Source organism: Mastigoproctus giganteus, chromosome 9, assembly GCF_048544385.1.
Source record: "Mastigoproctus giganteus isolate SK-2022 chromosome 9, ASM4854438v1, whole genome shotgun sequence".
Lineage (NCBI taxonomy): Eukaryota > Metazoa > Arthropoda > Arachnida > Uropygi > Thelyphonidae > Mastigoproctus > Mastigoproctus giganteus.
In genome coordinates this window covers 189,760,011-189,775,598 of record NC_143583.1, presented here as the reverse complement: position 1 = coordinate 189,775,598, position 15,588 = coordinate 189,760,011, and the positions used below count along the sequence as shown (strand labels likewise).

The 15,588-nt window shown below is 36.1% G+C and overlaps 1 protein-coding gene across 2 annotated transcripts in view; it reads right to left on the bottom strand.

Annotated features, from left to right (window-relative positions):
- The window catches only part of LOC150080969 (transcription initiation protein SPT3 homolog), a 111,694-nt gene extending 96,651 nt beyond the window's left edge, over positions 1-15,043 (bottom strand). The window contains exons 1-3 of one of the 2 annotated variants that reach the window (XM_090381248.1): positions 14,816-15,043; positions 14,594-14,682; positions 5,283-5,367 (exon numbers count right to left, since the gene is read on the bottom strand). In XM_090381248.1, coding sequence (XP_090237374.1) covers positions 5,283-5,367; positions 14,594-14,682; positions 14,816-14,926 — 285 coding nt within the window. In that variant the 5' untranslated portion in view covers positions 14,927-15,043. The remainder of the gene's footprint in view (positions 1-5,282; positions 5,368-14,593; positions 14,683-14,815) is intronic. The other variant, XM_090381247.1, reaches the window with a different exon arrangement.
- Between the last annotated feature and the right edge of the window lie 545 nt (positions 15,044-15,588).

Here is a 15,588-nt window from a genome sequence, read left to right as displayed (position 1 = left end):
AAGATTTAGAGAAGGCAGGGTAGCTTCCTTTGCAGTTGGGGCAGATGTGAGTTGAGGCTGAACAATATGTTTGTGTATGTTCCTTTGATCCACAAATAGGGCAGATGGCGTCACCTCTGCATGCCTGCTGTGAGTGGCCGTATTTCTGGCATTTAAAACAGTGAAGAGGATTTGGGATGTATGGGTGAATTTGGCAATTTAAATAGCCAGCTTTTACTGCAGATGGCAAATCAGGAGTGCTGAAAGTTAAAATGATGGATCGTGTTGGTGTAAGATTTCCATCTTTTTTAGTCGTTATTCGTCTCGCACTAATTACCTTTTGATTCCTAAGTTCTTCAACTAATTCATCCTCAGGCACTGTAAGAAGGTCCCATTCTGTGATGACACCTTTTGACAAATTTAAGGTATTGTGGGGAGTAACAGATACTGGCAACTCACCAAATATCACTGTCTTTAATAGCCACTCAGAATGTTTGGAGGTGGCTGTTTCAATGAGGAGGTCTCCAGATTGCAATTTCTTCACCATTTTTGGTGACCCAGTAATAGTTTCCAAATATTTTTTCATAAATGGCGATAACGTGCCCACAGGTTGGGTGGAGAGAGAGAGAGAGAGTGTGTATAACCAGAAAGTTAGGTATGTCAGGAGGCTATTCTTCTCTTCAAAGCCTTTTAGGATGACTGGATTCATTGTCATGAGATTCTGGTCTTGAGCTTGAAGGCTTCTAATGGTGGAAAAGTGTTAAGATCCATGATGGCTCCTTTTGGCCCTGGGGGTTTGTCTTTACCACCCAAGTTACCGGTCCTGCCACGGGGAGGCAGGAGCAGTGCTACAAGGTGACCAAGCAGCTGTTGGTTGTGCTAGTAATAGAGGGAAAAAAAACAGAAAGGTGACTTCCCTTTCTGGGCCTTTGCCTACATCTTGTAGAGCGAAAGAGCTACTGCAATATAGAATGAGGAAAAAACCGGTATTCAGAAAAAAACAGAATCTGTAATGGCAAAAGCTCTTTGGATAGTTCGCTTTGATAAATGCACTGAGATTGCTTGGCCATGGAACACCAGGCACCTGGGGCCATATGAATTTGAATAAGATTGATGGTACTACTGATATATATATACACACTGTAAACTTAATGATACCAATCACTGAATTATTTAACTTTATATAATTCCTGAAGAGTGAAACATGCTTCTGTTTTAGTATATTATTATTTAATATTAATAAAAAAATTCTTAATATTTCAAATAGCTCAGACTATCTATTTCTTTAGCCAATCTCCTGCTCTGCTGCATGGGGAAGTATAAAGCATGACATAAATATTTTAAATAAACTATTTCAAGACATTATATAGGCAACACACCAAACATTAATAAGGAAGGAACATGTTAAGAAAGCAGTAATTTATTGTCAATAACAGTTTAAAAATAATTACATATAAGAAAATTTGAATTTTGTTGCCATTGTGCTGTATCAATAACATTAAAATCCTGCCACATTGTACTGATACAGACAATACTTCGAGATATATCCAGTTAGTTTAGCAGCAGTATCAGAATCAGTATTTTACATAAATATCAGAAGAGGCCGATAAATTTATAGCAAAACAGATGTCTTAATTACGAAACTTTACCATGCAGTATGTTATTGTAATCCAAAAGACCATAGTTTGTACTACGTTTATATAACTGGGATTAGCATACTGTTATTCTTTCTAATATCTTAGTTTAGTGTGTTGTTTTTAAATTAAATTTAGACTAAAATCTCGGGGCTCAAAATACTGGGAATGCTTTGGTTTGAGAGAGAGAGAACTTCTGAAGGCAGTTCTCCAACAAATCAGGAAGCCTCATTTTAGGAAAGTCATGAACCTGTTAGATCAAGTGCAAAGAAGAGCAATAAGATTGGTTAGGGGAGAAAAAAGGCTCTTACTATGAAAGGCTTCAGTTTTGCAAATTGCAGCACCTGGAGACTAGACATTTGCAAGGTCTTACTGAGGTGTTTAAGGCCGTGAATGGACTGAGTAAGTTCAATGCTGATGGAATCCTTCCTCTTGCTCAGACTACACCCATGAGAGGGTAATAAATTCAAATCGAGAGAGAGGATGGTTGCAGGTTGGATGTGCAGAAATTTGCCTTAAAACAGAGGATGGTTGACTGTGGGAACAAACTCCCATCTGGTGTTGTGGAGGCAGGTAGGTTGAATAAATTCAAGGAAGAACTAGATAAACTGTTGGAGGGGATGGACAAATGAAATGGGAAGTGTTGACTTTTTATTTTGACTGATGCTTTACAAACTTGCTTTCTTGCATAATTTGCCACAAGTAATAATACTAATTATTTCCATACTCAGAGTGAGTTCATACTCAGAGATGTTCAGCATCTGAACCTGCTTTTATATTGTTATTATAATTATAGTGAGATGACAGCTCCAGCCAAGAAACAAATCACACTGAATGTCAAGAATTAAATTTAAAGTGGGAAAACAAGTACATTCATAAAGACACTTTATTTAGAAGGAATGTTTTATGAACATACTTATTCTGTTAAAAACATCCTTATCATTATTTTAATGAAAAACAGGATCTATGTAATATGAGACATTGGATGGACCCGTGACATGTAACCTCATGTGAACAACATCCATATAGAGGAATAAATCACTAGTAGATACTGATGAAAAACAACATATGTAAGGAAAGAGCAATTTAGATCCAACAAGATAAAAACAATTTGCAGTTCGATCTTATTGCATTTACGATAATACCAATAGTTGGAATTCTATGGATTCTACGTCATTATGGTGAAATACGTGTCCCCTTCACTGAAATCTTAAGTCATATAAAAAAACAAATTTTCAGAACCTTCTCTTCATTCCTATTTTTTAAGCTTCGTAAACTTGTTACTCCATATCTCACTCGTGCAATTTATGTGTGCTGTGTTTGATGTTATTGATTGCTTATTTTTTTTACTGTTTTAAATTAAACAATCCTAAAAAAAATTGAGTGAAAAAAAATTTAAGTGCATCCGAAGTTATGTAACTCGGGCTTACATAAGTCAGGGACTTACTTTATATAAAAGCTGCTTACACTATAGAGAAAATGATTCAATTACTGGTCAAAATAATGGGAAATAAAAGCATCCACAGTACATAAAACCTTCCACCTTGGCATCCTTAAGAACATATTCACCATCATGTTGCATACCATGAAATTCTTCATACATTCAAAATGAGAGAAGAAATGACATTCACAGACACTAGCCCAAAATCTGTGGTCAATACTGTATCTTTACTCGCATTTATCTGCTCTATCAAGGATGGCATCCAAGTTATTATTTGCAGCAATACTCATTTCATTTCTGCAGGATAATGATGACATCATCTGTTAGGCATATGACCTCAAACACTTAAAAAGATTTGGCTCAGTGACCACAGGGACAACATTAGTCACCTCATCTCCTTAAAATGAAATAACCTACCATATATATCTATATGACTTTAACCTTAACTCTTTTATGAGTGGGTTTCTGGGCAGTATGCACATGACATTTATTATTTAAGGAATTTGCAAGTTTTTAAAAATTTAAAAACTATGTACATAATTACTTTTAAATATTATTTTTTTCCCTATTTTGACTTTATAGCTGAACAGTGGAATGGCATTATCTGTCAAAAACAAAATAAAATTTCATAAAAAAACTGAGAATTGCTATAGTTCCGATATCATGTTCTGAATAATTTTTTCAGTTGTTGCAAATAAGAGACATTTCAAGAGGGCTTTAAGCTTTGGAGGGGGCGGACAACTGCAGTATCACTGTGGAATGTGAAGTATTCCATAGTGATGGAATGCTTCACAATGAATTGTTGAATGGAAAATACAGATGTACAGGAGCATTTTCACGATGCAAGTAACAATTTCCTGAAATCGGCTCTTCTGGCTACTTACTCTGAACAGCATCATGCAATCACCATAAAACTGTTTTGTAGTATTCTTGGTTCATTGCTTGAGCTTGCAGGACAAATTTTTAATGAACAATGCCCAGTGAGTTAAAAAATGTGATAATCATTAGTTTACATTTTATTGAGACTGTCTTGTGTTTTTTGGGCCTTGGAGAAGATGGAGTCAGGACAGGGTCTTTGTTTCTCAAGTCATAGCCATACATCTATAAATCATCACAAATAATTGAAGAAACAAAGTATGGGGCAGCAGAAGCATGCTGAAGAAGATCCTGACATGAGAGAACTCGCCACTCTTTGTGATCATCAAGAATGTGAGGCAAACTTGGCTGAAATGCAACACATTCCCAAATCTTATGTTAAAATTTATTGCTGTGTTCCATAAGAAATACTAGTTTCACTAGTAATGTCCTATAATTAAAATAAGGACAACCAGAACACTTTATGTACATCACTTTTTATGCAACAAGTCCAGAAAGTTTGCTGCATGTAAATAAACATTCTTTCCCTGCACTCTTCAAATATAAAAATATTCCATTACTTGTAAATGATAGCACATCTCTGAAGAGCTTCATAAGAATCTGTACATAGACTGATGAAATTTGATGATACAGTATTCACAGAACAATAAAGGAATATATATACATTCATAACTCACTAGTCATTCTTGTGAAAAAAAATGACGATATATGTGTATAAGTGTCAATATAATCATTTAAAAGGGTCAATCCATCCAAATCAGTTATAATGATAAACCATCACCTGCTGAGGTCTCTGCCTTCCTAAATAACCTGGTAATATCAGTAGTCACATCCTATACTAGCATGGGATTAACATTTGACCCTGCACTTGGCAATGTCTACACACAATGATTGAACACTTCTTAATTTATGCATCTGTGCATCCAGTGATCTCATATGGAGCGAAATATGCCACAACAACAACAACCAAGAATCTGTGCTAACAAGTAATAGCTGTTGCAGTGTCACCAAAACGTTCCGGCCCTCAACAGCACTGAAGTGGGGGAAGGGAGAGGGAGGGGGAGGGAGAGAGAGAGAGAGAGACAGTGTCAGTCCTTGGCATTAAGGGACTGCCTGTGTTGTACAGTAACTTGCCTTTATGGTAAACATGTTCACCAGATTGACACCCTCCCCCAACATCTTGGAACTATTCAAATTTTAGGACCATCCACTACCAAGATATGAAGTTTTTAAATGGTGGCTTAAGATGTATACTTAATTATCTAGAAAGAGGTTTCATTCAAGTTATTCTTTGCTACTGTCTAACACAAAACCACCTTAAGCAAAATAAAAAAATAAAAAAACAAGTTTACCATGGTATTCATCTGCTGATGTACAATTTCTTCAACCAAACGAGCAGATTCTAACAGAGGACGTCGACTGTCACCAAACCCATGCCTGAAATATAATTTTTGCATAATAATGAATATGCAACAGAAAAAAATTAAAATTAGTTCAAAAATCTTTCTTAAAATATTTTTAAGTTATCTAACATAAGGACATAATTTTTAAGTTATCTAACATAAGTGACTGTGATATTTGAAATCAAATACCCACATACTCTCAGAATAACTGGAAGCATTAAAAATTACACAAGCTGCTTATACTGCTTGATTATTGAAATATATAGACAGGCTGATATTAAATATAAAATGTGGATATCTGAATAGGAAGGCAAAATTATTATATGCTATTGAACCAATTGCACTTCACAAAGATTACATAATCCAGGGTTTTCTATAAAAGTAGGAGGTGGGTTTGAGATTCAATTCTTCATTCCTTAAAATGTGCAATTCCTTAAATATATCAGCAAGCTATAATATTCATTGGCAAAAAAACTTACTTAATAACAAAAAATTTTCTTACAATTAAATATTTTTCATTTTTATTTATATTTTATTTTTCAGATCAGTTTTATGCTTCATTCATTTAAAAAAATTATCAAAACTTCTTTAAAAAACGAATTTATTTTTAAAATTTAATTCTAATAAAAAGTTTATCTAAAAATTATTAAAATTTTTCAAATACCCCCCCCTCCCAGAAAATGTTTCATTTTCTTGGGGGGTGGGGGTGTATTTGAAGTGGAAAAGTTGTTTTCCATCCTCAGGGTAGTCTTAAAACATCATTGGTGTACTTCTGAAACAAATGTAAATCTAAATGAAGCAATTCCCTGACCATTATTGGCCTTTTTGTCCTCTGTTGAAATGGGGCATAATGGTCAGTCTATTTTTGGTTTATTTTTGTTTTATTTTATTGTAGTTGGTTTACATCTCTGCTAATGACATTTCACATAAATTTGGACTTGGTGCTCGTCAGAGGGGGTGCCGAAATAGAAAATTAAATTTCTGTTTAATTGGCATTCAAAATTTAATTGATTATAATCTTCGCATTTAGATTTTCAAAATTATCTTGGAGAGTTTCTGCTGCGAAATTTTTACTCTTGTTACCCTTCTCTTCCCTCCCTGTTGGTTTGATCGTTATGTTTAATTTTGACTATTTTCGCTCTTCTGTCTTGCCATGCTACTGGCATTATTTTTTATTTATTTATTTTTTTTAATTATCATTCTAATTTACTTTTATATATATATATAGAGAGCAGGGGCGGAGCGTAATTGTAGCGAAAAGGAAGATAACATTAATTATGGATCAGGGACACTGCATAAGCAGATGTACCTACATCCATAATGTATATATATTTTATGGTATGAAGAAAGTGTGAAGAAGATATTTTGTTTAATCCTATTGAATCTACGGTACACATGAGAAGCACTAGCATAGCTACCCTCTTTCGGGCCCGGAAGCAAAGAACATGTTCGGGCCCCTACTTAATTAACGAAAATTGCAAAAACAGGAGAGAGTTGTTTGTTTGTTATTTGGTTTTTAGGAGCATTAGCAACTAAGGCCATATTGCTCCGGAATATGCGGTGGTCATTCCCTGACCTTTCCACATCCTCCGTATTTGGTGGTCACGGGCTCAAACCCGGGTCTAATCAAGAAGCATGCGCTATGCACTGCTGCTCCTGCCCATCCAGCACAGGAGAGAGCCAAAGATGCCGGGCCCAGAGGCAATTGTCTTGCCTGCCTACATGGTAGCTACGCCACTGACGAGAAGTGAATTCAACGAAATGGATAAGAAATGTAGCGATATATGGTAGGATGAAGTAACCAAGAGTTACTTCATCCTACCAGACAGATTGTTGGCAAAATATTAAAATAAGATTTGAATTTTATGGTATGAAGAAAGTGTGAAGAAGATATTTTGTTTAATCTGGAAACGGAAGCAAGTACACTGCCGTCTTTCTCATAATTTCGGTGGATGACCTCTGATGAAGACACTGAAATTGTGAAAAACGCTGCAATGTAGTCTTATTTTGGTCACTTTTTCATATCTTATTTTAATTTTTTGCCAACTATCTGTCTCTTTTTCATATTTTACTTGGTCACTTCATCCTACCATATATCACTATATTTCTTATCTATTTTGTCGAATTAACTTCTTGTGTATACCATAGATTCAATAGGATTAAACAAAATATCTTCTTCGCACTTTCTTCATACCATAAAATATATATACATTATGGCTGTAGAGTACTTCAGCATATGAAGTCACTGATCCATAATTAATGTTATCTTCCTTTTAACTACAATTATGCTCCACCCCCTACTCTTACTTATTTTCTTAATACTATTTTATCATAAGCATTGTCTAGGCCATGTTTATGCCACCTGGAACTGCTTATATATTCTTCAATATTTTCTTTGTTCTGCTATTTACGTTTGAAATTATGGTCTACACTTTTCATTACTTCATCTCAGTTATTTGTTTTTCTATATATATTTTTGTATTTCAAATATTTTTATATTTCACTATCTTTTTATCTAAAAATGGATCCTCAAGACAATGAATACATACTACATGGGTAGAGTAGGCTAAATCTGACACCAGGGACTCATGCTCTGTACAGTATCCTGCAACACGACTATCACTCTAAACATACACAATTTACACACACAGGACAGAGCACAACAGCTAATACTTCTAACTTGGATAAATATGGACTCTATAGCCTTAAATACAATACCTGTAAAAATAAACTATGTTTAACACGTCCTTGCATGCACCCTCAACACATTAGCATTAGTAGAGGCATATGATGCAAGAAAGCAAGCTTATGCAACATCAGCCAAAAAAAAAGAAAAAGAAAAAAAAACCGCTCTCATTTCACCCCTCGTTAAAAATACCTGTCCAGCTCAGCCTTAAATTTATTTAGGCTATCAACTTCCACAACAAAGGATGGAAGTCTGTTCCACCAACCAACTACCCCACTGACTAAAGGCAAACTTCCGCAAATCTATCCTACATCTGTCTTTCCTCAATTTGAATTTATGCCCTCTCAGGCGATTATTCTGAGCAAGAGAAAGAATCCCATCAGCACTGAACATGCTCAAACCATTCAAGGCTTTATACACCTCAATCAGATCACCTTGCAGGTGCCTAGTCTCCAAACACTGTAATTTGCAAAATTTAAGCCTTTCTTTGTAAGAGCAACCATTTGTTCCATTCACTAATCTTGTTGCCCTTCTCTGTACTTGTTCCAACAGCTCTACATCCTTCTTAAAATGAGGCCTCCAGACCTATATACAGTACTCAAAGTGTGGCCTGACCATTGCCTTATACAAGGGAATAATCACCTCCTTATCCCTGCTAGAAAAATTCCTGCATATCAGACAAGACACTATGAGCTACTCTTGCAGACCATCTGCACTGCTCAGAAAACTTCATATCTGCCTGCACAATTACCCCCAGGTTCTTTTCGTTCTCTACCACTGTCAGTGTAGTACCACAGAGTTGATATGTTACTCTGGGGTTACTGCTTCCCATATATAGTACTTTACATTTGTCAATGTTAAACTTCATTTGCCACCTCTCAGCCCATCTGCTCAACTTTTCTACATAACCAATAATGCTACAGAACCTACCTTTTGTAAATCCAGTAACGTTATATACCTAATGACATGCAGAACTTGTAATATAAAATACGTTGGACAAATGAGCAATAAATTACATCTGAGACTAAATATGCACAGATCATCATCATCAGCCATTTTCAATCCACTGCAGGATGAAGCCCTCTCCAGCAACTTTCCAGTTCCTTCCATTTACTACCCACAAAATCATGAATTTCATCTATCCATCTCCGCCATTGTCTTCCAGGTTTTCTTCTAGCTCCTCTTGGGTACCATTCTGTTATTTTCTTAGTCCATCTGTCATCATGTCTTCGAGCTATGAGTCCTGCCCAAGACCATTTTAGTTCTTTAGTTTTGATAAGAATGTCCTTTACTTGAGTTTGCTGCGTAATCCATGTGTTCCTCTTCTTATCTAACAGTCTGATTCCCAATATAATTCGTTCCATTCTTCGCTGTGTAGTTCTCAGCTTCTCTTCCATTCTTTTGGTGAGTGCCCAAGTTTCACTTCCATAAGTAATGGTGGGGAGTATACATTAGTTCATTATTTTACGTTTCAGACAAACTGGGATATTGCTCCTCAGTATGTGACTATATTTCCTGAATGCTATCCATCCAAAATTTATTCTTCTCTTGACTTCCAGCCATTTATCATTATTACAGCTAATAACTTGTTCCAGATAAGTATATGACTCCACCTTTTCAATTACTGCTCCTTCAATCATTATTTCCCTTTCTGTGGCATACTTGTTCATCATTACTTTTGCTTTAGCCATATTCATCTTTAGTCCAAAATCCTTACCAACTCTGCATAACTGATTACGATTTTCCTCTTAATTCTTTGGGATCGTGGCTTATGACCACAATGTCATCTGCTAGTCGTAAATGGTTTCGGTACTCTACATTCACATTGACTTCTTTCTGCGACCAGTCTAATCTTGTGAAAGCTACCTCAAGGGCAGCAGTAAACAACTTCAGAGATATTGTGTCTCCTTGTCGAACTCCTTTCTCAATTTTAAATTTGCTACTGTCTTTGTCTAGTCTAATAAAGGAGGTAGCGTTCTCATATATTTTCTTCAAAATCATAATATATGGGGTGTCTATGCCTTGTCTTTCCAGTGCCCGAAACATTGCCTTATGCTGTATGGAGTCAAATGCCTTTTCATAATCCACAAATGACAGGCATAATGGCGTTTTATATTCATTTGCTTTCTCCATTAACTGTGATATTACATGAAGGTGATCAATAGTTGAGAATCCTGTCCTAAAGCCAGCTTGCTCTTTCGGTTGATTCTCATCAAGTATTCTATCTAATCTGTTAGTAATGACCCTTTGTGAACAACTTGTAGATGTGGGATAACAAGCTAATTGGTCTAAAGTTTAGAATTTCTGATTTATCTCCTTTCTTATGCAGCAAAACTATTATTGCATTATTATTCCACTCCTCAGGCATCAACACATTTTCTAATGCATTTTGTGAAGAGCCTTGCCAGTTTTTGTGTCATGTCTCTTCCACCCAATTTTAACAACTCTAGAGTAACTTCATCTTCCCCCAGGGCTTTCTGATTCTTCATTTTCTTCAACGCATGTTCTACCTCATCAGGAAGAATATCGGGTATGTCATACGTGTTACTAATATGTGATCCATCTTCCCCACTGCTGGAGTCATTCCCTCGCTCCTTGTATAATTCTCTATAGTAGTCTTCTGCTATTTGAATTATGCCTTCTCTGCTATTTATAAGTGCACCATTACTATTCTTCAGTTTCAGTATCATTTGTCTTTCTGTATTACTGCTCACGGCTGCTGATTTAAGTCCTTTGTTTTCCCTTAATGCTTGTTCTACTTTTCTTGTGTTAAATTTTATGTCCTCTCCGAGTCTCTTTCTAATGGATTTGCATAACTCAGTATACTCAATTTTCTCCTTGTCAGTGTTTATCTTGCTCTTCATTTGTCGCCTTCAGTTCATCAACACAAATGTTTCTTGACTAATTTTTTCTTCTTTGGATTTCTTTTTACCTATAGGTTTTTTGGGCTTTATCAGTTTCAGAAAGTTGTTTCCTTGTTGATATCTTGGTCCTGAAAGATCTGCAGAAGCTCAAACTTGTTCCTAAGTTCAGTACATACTGCTTTTTCTCCTCTTCTATTATCTCAAAGACCTTCATATTATTATTTACTTGAGTCAGTTTTTTTCCTTTCTTTTATTGTATCTATATCAAGTGTGCATCTTACCATTCTGTGATCACTTCCAACATTTACCTTATTCAGGTTGTAACATCATTCACGATATATCTTCTGTTAGTGAGGATGAAGTCGATTTCATTAGTTGTTAATCCATTTGGACTCTTCTATGTCCATTTCCTGTTCACCCTTTTCTTGAAAAAAGTGTTCATTACTGACAATCCTCAAATTCCACAAGTCTTTCATTTCTTTCACCCATTCCAAAATTTCCTATAGTTCCCCTTTCTGCACTGTTTTGTCTTTTTCCAATGTGTAGTGAGTTTTCTGCTCATCTAGAAGACTCAATTTTGGTGTACATTTCTTCAACCTCTTCATCATCATGATAAATCATTATAACCTTTAGCTTGTACCTCTAAGAAATCCTGAGTATTAGTCTTGACACCCTTGGTGATGTACTTTTGAATTCCAAAATGTTGTTTTTTATATCTTTATGGACCAGAAAGCCAACTCCATCTTCACTCCTTTCACTGTTTCCATTGGTGTACAGCAGATTTCCACTTGATAAACTTAAGTGATTCAATTCTTCTTCTTGTTTCAGCCAAACCGATGATATTCCAATTCACATTTTCTAATTCTTTTTCCAGCTCTAATATCCTGTCTTCACTGATGAGCAATCTTACGTTGTAACAGGCCAAGTTCAGTTTCCATGCATGGCAGCCTGGTTGTACCCAGAGATTCTTAGCACCCTCTGCTTCCACTCTGATCCTTTTGCTGCCGTAAGAGGGGGAGTGATAGCCGCTCAGGACTGAGGGCCATTTGTTTCGTACTGCTTTCATGTGCTGAAGGGTTTTGTCTTTTCCTCTTCACGCTGTGTAGAGTGGTTCTCTTCACACTGTGAAGAGAACCACTCTACACATTCGTTGCCACCTAAGTGACGTAACAGGGCTTACCATTGAGAAGGTGTACATGAGTGGATTTTAGGGAGGCAGGCCAACTCGACTTCTCCTAAATCTTCTGTAATAGAAAGATATTGGATCCATCAGTGTTTTAGACTGAGTGTCTCATAACACACAGAAAACCTGTTCCTCTCTAAGCACAACTAACACAATACTTAGGTTAATGAGATGGGAAAAGAAAACTCATCTCATCAGTCCTGGCATGTGGGCTACAGCAGCAAAAAACAACAAAACAGTTTACTTGCAGGATGGAATAGGATACACAACAAAACTCAGGACGACATGAGGAACTATGTGGCAAGCTAACCCAATATTAATTTTTGGACATTTACGGTAATTAAAAAGATGTTAAAGGAAAAATATGAACAATTTATAAATATTTCCAAGTTTCACTTTTCTTTAACTCAGGACAACACGAGGTAACACGCAAGCATAGCCAGCAAGCAAATGTGACTATGAAATGATACGAATTTGCATTTACTGCTGTTAATGACATCGTGTCACGTGATGTCCACCTGAAACGAAGAGGGGGACGAAGTGAGTGGGCGGAGTTGCAACCTGTCAATCACTACTTTCCCTCACTTCTCGTTGCCATTTTGAAGGGTTTACCACTAAGTGGAGTTGCCATATTAAGAAAATTAAAATAAAATGGGTAGCTGTAGCAGCAGTGCCTCCAAGTTTTTCTGTGGGCATTTTTTTCCTAATTAGTATATATTCACTGTGCTACAGCGAGGGCATGCTTGGCGTTGCGTTTCATATTTCTCCAGGGGCTCACATCTGGTGGCTATGGGCTTGGCACACCCAGGGTCCTGAGCTGGATATCATCATTCTCTTTCTTGATGATTCCCTTCTACTTTGCTCTCTCTCTCTCAGGGTAACTTGGGATTTTTTTTTTTTTTGGGTGGTGTAGCATAAGCCTCAGGCTTCCTTGCACCATATAGCTAATAATAATAATAATAATAATAATATTTCTGGTTGAATCTTCCTAGCACATATTACATAAAAAATAAAAAACTACGGCCATACTCCAATATACGGTGCCCCCTTGTAATTGGTTGTCAGAACGGGGGGAAAGCAGTGATTGACAGGTTTTGATCCCGCCTACTGACTGCGTCCCCTCTTCGTTTCACGTGGATGTCACGTGACACGACGTCACTGGAGCGCGCTAAATGCGAAATTCGTTGCGTATATTCTTTCTTTTGAATGTTGGTTTTTAGTGCGTACGGAGGTGAGTTGTTACTTCTTCATTTTCTGGTTATTGCCTCGTGGTTTTCGGTTTGTCGTTATCCCGTTCCATCCTGCTGGTAAACTGTTTCTTTGTTTATTGCTGCTGTGAGGTGAGTTTAGTTTGTCTTGTATTTCTGTGTTATTTTCACGTATTATTAACGTAGTATTGTGTCCGTTGCGGTTTTTTTTTAAAAAAAGAAAAAATTCTATGTTGCCGTTTTGTGCTTATGCAAAGAGCAATTTTATTGTTCGTTGCACGTGTTAATTCAGATGTATTAGTGGCCATACAAAAAAAATGTATATTGGGAATTACGTTTTTAATTAATTGTCTTTCGTTTGTGTTTAATTAAAAATGGTAGGTTACCTTTTTGCGGCACTATGCCAGTTATTTGTCGAAAATTGGTCGTTTGCTGCGTCTCATTATTTCTTTTTCGTTTTGAAGAACCTTTTTCAATTGGAATTACGTTTTTAATTGTCTTCGTAACCTACCATTTTTAATTAAAAATGGTAGGTTACGAAAGTTAATTTTTAATTAAAAATGGTAGGTTACCTTTTTGCGGGACTTCGCCAGTTATTTGTCGAAAATTGGTCGTTTGCTGCGTCTCATTATATATTTTTTCGTTTTGAAGAACGTTTTTCAATTAGGAATTACGTTTTTAATTGTCTTTCGTTTGTGTTTAATTAAAAATGGTAGGTTACCTTTTTGCGGCACTATGCCAGTTATTTGTCGAAAATTGGTCGTTTGCTGCGTCTCATTATTTCTTTTTCGTTTTGAAGAACCTTTTTCAATTGGAATTACGTTTTTAATTGTCTTCGTAACCTACCATTTTTAATTAAAAATGGTAGGTTACGAAAGTTAATTTTTAATTAAAAATGGTAGGTTACCTTTTTGCGGGACTTCGCCAGTTATTTGTCGAAAATTGGTCGTTTGCTGCGTCTCATTATTTTTTTTTTCGTTTTGAAGAACGAAATTAGTGTTTAATTTGCAATTATTTTGGCTGCTGCTCCGAAAAAATTACTGTTGCCGATAATTTCGTTATTTTTCGGTTCCGCCATACTGTTATGTCGCGTGACATTCGCCACGTGCAGTTGTCGAGAAGAAGAGGGGGAACGCAGTGAATGGGCGGAGTTACGAACCGTACGTCACTGCTTTCCCCTTCTTCTTCTCGACGTAATTGTCAAAGGGGCACCGTGTTCTGTAGTATTACCAAAACTACAAATAAAGCCTATGCCATATTTCCAATTTCTAGATTAAATCAAAATGAGTAAAAACATATTAATTAAAATTTGAAAATACATCATAGCTTGAATCTCCGAGGTGAACCATTCTGACGGTGCTGTCTTCTGAGATAATGCAACTGGACTAGAAGAGGCATTGTCTGAAACCTAAAAAATACAAATATAAGAATTTTTAAATACAATGAATCAACTTGCTGCCAATTTAAGAAAAAAAAAATTCTGACAAACGCTGATGTTCGTAAATCGAGTACTGTATAAAAACAATCGCTTCGAAACTTACTTTCGTCTTCGAATCTGGAGTTCCTGCAGCTTTACAATCCTTTTCGGCCACGGCTTTTTTAGACTTCGCTTTAGGCTTCGATGGTTTTGCGCTAGTTTCGTTTACTGGCATATTTGAATTAAAATATTGTTTTTAATCAGAAATAAGAACTTCCAAACAGATCTGCAATAGAAAAAGTATTAACACAGTATAAAAAAGACAGTAGATGCACTACCACAATCACGCAGCGACGGATTTAAAATTCTATAACGACACGGCAGCCAGACGACTTAGTAAATAAACTTTCGTAGCCAAGTTCATTGCTGCCCTCTACAGACTGAAAATATTATAGAAAAAAAAAACAAACAATACAGCTAGTCACGTAGCACAATAAACAATATTGTGCTACATGAAAAAACAATACAGCTAGTCACGTAGCACAATAAAACTGCTTCTAGAAAGCACAATCACACACATATACAGGACCATATCATCCGGTTGTGAGCAGCATGAGACTCACTGGATTATTATTATTATTATTATTATTATTATTATTATTATTACAACAAGATAGGCTTCCTCAGATAATGAACTCTTGTGTAGTCTTAGCTCCACATTATACTGAATTTCTTAAAATTATAGAACAATTAAAGAACAAGAAATCTTACGGACTGGACTGTATTACAGTAACCGAGGTAAAGAGAAACAAAGAACAGTTCTCTGTTCTCTTGGTAGAGAACTGTTCTCTACAGCTCTCTTGGATGTTAGAGTTGGGAAGCTATCCTACAAATTTA